At 34.7% G+C, this 7,733-nt stretch overlaps 1 protein-coding gene across 2 annotated transcripts in view; it reads left to right on the top strand.

Annotated features, from left to right (window-relative positions):
• Positions 1-250: 250 nt before the first annotated feature.
• LOC130051762 (uncharacterized) overlaps positions 251-7,733 on the top strand; it is a 46,575-nt gene continuing 39,092 nt past the window's right edge. Inside the window, exon 1 of one of the 2 annotated variants that reach the window (XM_056154359.1) lies at positions 251-588. In XM_056154359.1, the coding sequence (XP_056010334.1) occupies positions 580-588 (9 nt within the window). In that variant the 5' untranslated portion in view covers positions 251-579. The remainder of the gene's footprint in view (positions 589-7,733) is intronic. The other variant, XM_056154358.1, reaches the window with a different exon arrangement.

Raw genomic sequence — 7,733 nt, 5'->3', positions numbered from 1 at the left:
ATTAAAATCAGATCCTTTAATCCGCTCATATAGATCGCTAAGTGCGATCTACGTGAACAGATCAAAGAATCTGATTTTAATTGCTAGTTTTGCTATTATGACTTGTATATCCAACCAGCATCATATAAAGGCGAAGATAACAAATAACCTAGCGCTTCTCAGTACTTTCAGTACTTTGATTATTTCAGACTGTCTGTGTGACTTTAAAAAGGGAAACCAATCTAATCAAAATCAGATCTTCACTAACCGTTACACTCCTTCTCCAATGTAACAGGTAGAAAATATCTGATTTTAATTAGATTGGAAAGGAACTAACTCATTGTGAGAGTACCTCGTAAACGAATTAGTTTAGGTGTGAATGCTCTTTCATCGACGAACCGGAAGTATTCATGTGAAACGAAGCTCGAATTTTAATTTAAACTTGAAACTAGAATCTAATGAATTTGCTATGTAAAATTTGATATTTAGCTTGTAATCAAAGTCATTTACTTAATAATATTCAACATGTGAGCACAAATGTTGTGAAGTTTATATCAGGAATTGACAGTGTAGCCTGACATCAAGTTTAGACATGTTCAGATGGAAATGGTATGTTTTAATTTTAATTTCAGTCAAAATATTTCGAAGAATTTTACAGGCCTAATATGTTGACAATAACACCGTTCGGGTGAGTGACATTAGATAAGTAAACTCTCAAATAATTATATCCTAATTTATCTGTTGGTCAGCAGGTCCAGTCCAAAGATAGCTGCAGAACTGTAGCTCTCTGAAAAAATATTTTCACATAACAGAGAGCTACAGAGCCACCCCTTATAAAAACCTTCGATTTACGGCGCACAAAAAGCTGCGCACGGTTGAGGCCTTATATCGTTGTATTCTTGAGTTGCTGTCTCATAAATGTAATATCAAAAAATTCTTAACATATTTCCCTACTATAATTGTGTCTAAACATACCTTCAAATATTCATTAAAGACCCATACGACCTGAAAACTCCCAGCTTCAAATGATTTCGTTTGTTGACGTAGCCATGTTAGGTAGCCGGTCAATTCGTACCCTGTTGTTGTTGGTATATATTCATAAAATTCTTTATATGTTATGTATTCACTCTTTATTTATTATCAATACGAATAATTTATAGAAATAAAAAAAATAAAGTTTTTCGAAAGGTAAAATAAGCTCTTGATTCATGAAAATGCTACTAAAGTCCTTAACACTCGTGTGGCAGGGATGGAGACCGGACCAGACTTATGAAAGCCGCATTGCCGTGAGTTTAGCTATTTGAATAATTATTATTTAAAGACACTGGGATGATATATTATTTAAAATATTTAGCTAAAATGTTTGTAGGGATATTAGTTCACATCTAGACGATAATGTGCTAGTATGGAAATTAACCAGGATTCGAATTGACCGGCTACCTAACATGGCTACGTCAACAAACGAAATCATTTGAAGCTGGGAGTTTTCAGGTCGTATGGGGCTTTAATGAATATTTGAAGGTATGTTTAGACACAAGTATAGTAGGGAAATATGTTAAGAATTTTTTTGTATTAAATTTATGAGACAGCAACTCAAGAATACAACAATATAAGGCCTCAACCGTGCGCAGCTTTTTGTGCGCCGTTAATCGAAGGTTTTTATAAGGGGTGGCTCTGTAGCTCTCTGTTATGTCAAAATATTTTTTCAGAGAGCTACAGTTCTGCAGCTAGTCCAAAGACTGTTTCTACCTACGTAGTTACTTATAGCTACGTAGGTATTTAAATCTAGTTCAGGTAGCTATTTTTACCTACTTTTTCCTTTACTTGCATTTTGTGGCCAAACGCAGGAACGGCGCAATATGGTGTGTACCAAATTTCTTGATTCACTTACACTGACGATGAATACCACAAAAATATTGGACAAAAAATGATTACTTTCTAACCTTTCAAATTTGCATCAATAACAGCACCCAGTTCCACTTTCTAGGAGCTTAGGATCATAGCTACGTGATAAAAAGTCTAGAGTGTCTTACAAATCTGTATTAATTTTAAAGTTTATCTTCATGCATTTTTATATTAAAGGTTTTTGGGGCGAATTTTCTTGCATTTCCTCTGTATTCTCCACCCTCGTAAAGTATTCAAATTTACGCTCCGAATTTTGCCGTGCACATGCACAACATGATATATAAAACGACTGACCCGTTTAAAAGATGCGCCTTAATTATTATTTATTTATATTTTCAAAAATAGGTAAAAGTAGGTAGAAGTAGCTACTTTAAGTAGGTTTAAATACCTAGGTAGCTATTAATAGCTACGTAGGTAGAAATAGTCTTTGGACTGGACCTGGTCAACATTTGAGTTTTCGGAGCTTGATCAGGTTGGGAACACTTCCCCTATAGCGAGATATTCTTGCTAAAACGCGATTATCCCTCTCTAGCGAGAGTAAATATATCCTGTACAACCGAGAAAAACACCCGTGGAGTACATCTCTTCGTGTTTCATGTGAAAAGAAGAAAAAGTGCTAAAATGTCTGATTTTCTACAAATATATTAATCAAAACAAAAACACTCACGATGTGTATTGGATTTCAGACTGCTTCCCTCTTGCGCAGCAACTTTGATGTGAAATTTCTTGACTATGTTGTCAATTTCATAGAATCAATTCGCATCATGTTGAGTGTGTGTTGCACTTATTCAGCGTTGCACGGGATTTGCCATTATTTTCAATAAAGACGCCAAAACACCTGTTTATGGTAATGTTTATTTCTCGCTAAAGAGGGATAATCGCGTTTTAGCGAGAATATCTCGCTGTAGGGGAAGTGTTCCCAACCTGTTGATGCCTTGAACAGGTAGGGGACACTTCTCCTATAGCGAGATATTCTCACAAAAATGCGATTATCCCTCTCTAGTGAGAGTAAAGATATCTCGTACAACCGAGAAAAATTTCCCATGGAGTACATTTCTGTGTTTCACGTGATCTTTCAAAGAAAAAGTGCTAAAATGTCTGATATTTCTGCAAATATATTAATCAAAACAAAAACACTCATGATGTGCATTTGATGTCAGCCTTCTTCCCTCTTACGCAGCAACATATGAATTATATTGTAAATTTTATAGAGAAAATTTGCGTCATAGTGAGTGTGTGTTGCACTTATTCAGCATTGCACAGAATATGCCATTATTTTCAGTAAAGACAAACACCTGTTTATGGTAATGTTTACTTCCTCACTGAAGATAATCGCATTTTAGCAAGAAGATCTCACTATAGGGGAAGTGTTCCCAACCTGTAGAAGAAATGCAATGCCTAAAATAATTTGTTATAAAATTTTGTATAACTATTTTTAAAGTTTTGATATGCTAAAAAAACCATATTTACCACAAAATTTTGCTATGAAACCACCTTTATTTTTTTGCATCCACTAATCTTTACTCAAAATTCAATGGAAAATTTCAAAAACATTACTCAAAAATTTAAATCCTTTAAGAACATCTTTTTATTGGTGCATTCCATGACTAATTTACATTGATCTTCGATCAAATAATAGAAAATCCCATATAAACACAGCAAAATCCTAAGTACTTTAAATGATGCATCCAAAATCTTGGATATCCTATGACCCTAAGGTGGAGAGAGTGTTGCATGTTTGAAATGAAACTCTGAATACCAGCCTGTAGTGGAAATGGAGGCACAACCTTGTTTTTCATTTATGTTGTACTGGATCAATGTCTGGTCTTGTTTTGGGACTAATATTTTAATGCACAAATCTTATCGACAGAATTGTCCTTGTTTGCAGACATTTAAATTTTTTGCATATACACTAGCTGTATTCATATGATTGGGTTTTCAGAAACTTGTGTTCATGGTCACGTCCGACCTAAGACATAGAATTACGTAGTGACTGCTCCTTCATCATACACTCAGCATTTAGAAATGAGGGTCACAATTCAGGTCTTGTGTCATGGTAGGCACTGACATGATAAAGAATCCTGAGCATAGTAGGTCTACCCTTTACATACACTTGGTTACTTGTACATGTATATATTCTCAAATAAAAACCAACTTCAAGTCTGACATTTTACTCAAATTTTGTCTGCTTGAATTAAAAAAAATTCAAGAAATCGAAGTCAGGTCTTCAATTTAAAATACTAAGTAAACAGTTTGTTAATTTCAAATTATTAATTTTTAGTCTAAAAATGATACTTCATAATTACAAATTGAAAAATAAATTCACAAAACTTTGTAAATTACAATTACAAAATAAATAAATTTCAAATTGTTGATTTGCAGTCTAAAATTGATCCTTCGTAATTATAAATTAAAAAATAAATTCAAATAATACAAATTAGAATTACAAAATATATCTACAGTAACTGTTGTATTTTGAATTGAAAATAATTAGCTTATACAAAATGTTGTATTTCTGTCAGACTCTGTACATTTTCTGTAATGGGAAAAAAGAAATTGCAACTGACCAGGCCAGGATTCAAACATGGTGCCATTTGAATTTGATTTTGACCTCCATCAGGTGCTCGACCACTGAACTATGAGTACTGAACCTCCGTGGTTGGTACATCCACCCTTGATTTTTTTTCTGGATTCAAACATAAGCAAACATTCTCCATGCAGACATTTTCACATGCCAAGTTCATGTACATCACAACATTAAATAAGAAAACAGTTTTAAACATATCAATTTTAGATTCTGAGTCACTTGGGTGCATGACCAACATGTATTTCTATTGGTCATCGTCTGTTAACAATTGAACATTTTTATTTCTTCTTGATAACTACTCATGCAATTCTTTTAAATTCTGTATGAAGCATATTTGGGGAAAATGGGACAGAGATTGTAAATTTCAGGATTATTGCACCCCACAGGCGCAGGGCCTCAGGATGGGGCAAAAACTGTCAAAAATTGACCAATTTTCTAAAAAAAAAAATCTTCTGTACAACACAATTGCACATTTGTAAGAAAAACCAAATAAATAGTCTTGTAAAGCAGGAAAGCCTCTACAAAATTGTAAATTTCATGATCCCCAGGGTAGAGGTTCTGACCCTAGGGCGGGACCAAACTTGGCATATAGTGTTCATGAATAACACATAAATAACATCTTAACTTAATGCTATTGATACTACATTAAAAATAAATGGATATTTAAAAGGAGCATTATCAAAATTGTAAATTTCATGATCCCAGGGGTAGGGGTTTCATGATCCCAGGGGTAGGGGTTTCATGATCCCAGGGGTAGGGGTTTTGGTTCCAGGGAAGGGCCAACATTATTTTAGTGGTTATTTTCTTTATCATTTGAGAGACTTCTTTAATTTTGCTGACACTGTATAAAAACTAAGTGCATATATAGGAAAAGCAGAAAAGGATGTACCAAATTGTGAATTTTGCAACCCCAAGGTTTTGACTGTAGGGTGGATCCAAGATAGTAATGTAGTGTTGATATAACAGAACATATATATATATCATTTTTATTATATATGATTACATAAAGTGTCTCATCATGCAATAGTCTCTCACCATGCAATATGGGCACGTTTGGGGAGATTTATGTTTTAAAAACACATCTTGATTTATACTGCTGCTGAATATTAGAATTTAGCTTAGACCGAAAATTTATTCTAGATTTCATAGCCCCTGGGGCTAGTGATACTTTTCACTGATAGGTGATAAGGCCTATGGACCTTTTGTTGGGGCTAGTGATACTTTTAACTAATTGGTGATAAGGCCAGTGGGCCTCTTGTTGATACTAGTGATACTCTTAACTAATAGGTGATAAGGCCAGTGGGCCTCTTGTTGGGGCTAATGATACTCTTAACTAATTGGTGATAAGGTCAGTGGGCCTCTTGTTGGGACTAGTGATACTTTTTAATTAATAGGTGATAAAGTCAGTGGGCCTCTTGTTGGGGCTAGTGATACTTTGCGCTTATAGATAATAAGGTCATTGGGCCTCTTATTGGGGCTAGTAGTACTTTTAACTAATTAGTGATAAGGCCAGTGGACCTCTTATTGGAGCTAGTGATACTCTTAACTAATAGGTGATGAGGCCAGTGGGCCTCTTGTTGGGACTAGTGATAGTTTAGTTTTAACTAATAGGTGATGATGCCAGTCGGCCTCATGTTGCTATATGGAAGTCTGTGAAAATTATAAAACACAATGTTTAATTCCTCAAACTTTTATATTGTCAATGGGATTTGGTGTAAGGGTAGTTGAGGATGGTGATTTAAAACAATGCACTTGAGATTTTCAAATGGCCACCAAAATGCGTAAAATTTTCAACATTTTCACATCTCAACAAACTTGGTATGTAGGGGTAGTTGAGGATGGTGAATAAAATGGTGAACTTTTCCTTTTTTTTAATGGCTGCTAAAACATGTCAAATTTTTTGATAATTAAACTTTTAAACAGGCTTATATTCTCATGTGGGATCAGCACAATTAACAGTGAACAAATAACAGACACTGCCTCATGAACATTAAATCTGTACATTTATATTTAGTTTTCTAGTTTCATTGATATATCTTAAGTACTATAAATAATTGAAGATTGATTGTCAAATCCTTTGAATAGTGTTATTGATTTTTGCTGACATTTTGATGTAATGTACTAATGTGACATTTCAACAATCCAAAAATGTTAACAATGAAGATGTACCGGTAATGAATACCCAATTTTGTAGTTAACAGAAAGTATATTGATAACCCTGCATGCAAGTAAATGTTTTACCTACTTCCGGTGACAATCATGAGGGCACATCTAAAATATTATGCTGAGTACAGTGATGAAATTTGGTATGGAACAAGTAGAGAGGTTTTTGTGTTCTGGACAAACTTTATATTGTTATATACTCGCACTTTCTAAAGAAAGTTCGGGTATATTGTTGTTACCCTGGTCCGTCCGTCCGTCTGTCACACTTTCATCTTCCTCAAACTGCTCTTTTATTTCAAGTGGTAACCAATTGATCTTTTGGAATATGATAGGTGGTGTACTGTAGATATATGATAAGGTTTTAGAATATTCAATTTTACCCTGGGGGCAAAACGGGGGTCAAAAAATGACGCTTTTTCAACAAAAACCTGGTTCCCAGAACTCCTCCTACATTTTATGCAGTAGCCCAATCATCTTTTGGAAGATGATTGGTTGGGTCCTGTAGATGTGCAATAAGGTTTCGGAATTTTCATTTTCACCCGGGGGGGCCAAATGGGGGTAGAAAATGATACTTTTTAACACAACCCTGGTTCCCAGAACTCCTCTTACAATTTACACAGTAGCCTAATAATCTTTTGGAAAATGATTGCTGGTGTCCTGTAGATGTGCAATAAGGTTTTGGAATTTTCATTTTCACCCTAAGGATCAAATAGGGGTCGAAAAATGACGATTTTGTACAAAGAAACCCTGGTTCCCAGAACTCCTCTTACATTTTACACAGTAGCCTAATAATCTTTTGGAAGATGATTTGCTGGTGTCCTGTAGATGTGCAATAAGGTTTTGGAATTTTCATATTGGCCCCATGGGGCAAATAGGGGCCGAAAAATTACGTTTTCTATCACAAAGCTTGTCACTTAAACTCCATCTACATCTTTAGCAATAGTCACATGATATTCAAGGAGCTGAATAATAATGTCCTGTAGATGTGCAATAAGGTTTTGGAATTTTCATATTGGCCCCAGGGGGCAAATAGGGGCCGAAAAATGACATTTTCTATCATAAAGCTCCATCTACATCTTTAGGAGTAGTCACATGATAT

The sequence above is a fragment of the Ostrea edulis genome, chromosome 2 (genome assembly GCF_947568905.1).
Source record: "Ostrea edulis chromosome 2, xbOstEdul1.1, whole genome shotgun sequence".
Classification (NCBI taxonomy): Eukaryota; Metazoa; Mollusca; class Bivalvia; order Ostreida; family Ostreidae; genus Ostrea; species Ostrea edulis.
The sequence above is the reverse complement of the archived record's forward strand: the minus strand, read 5'-3'. Positions and strand labels throughout refer to the sequence as shown.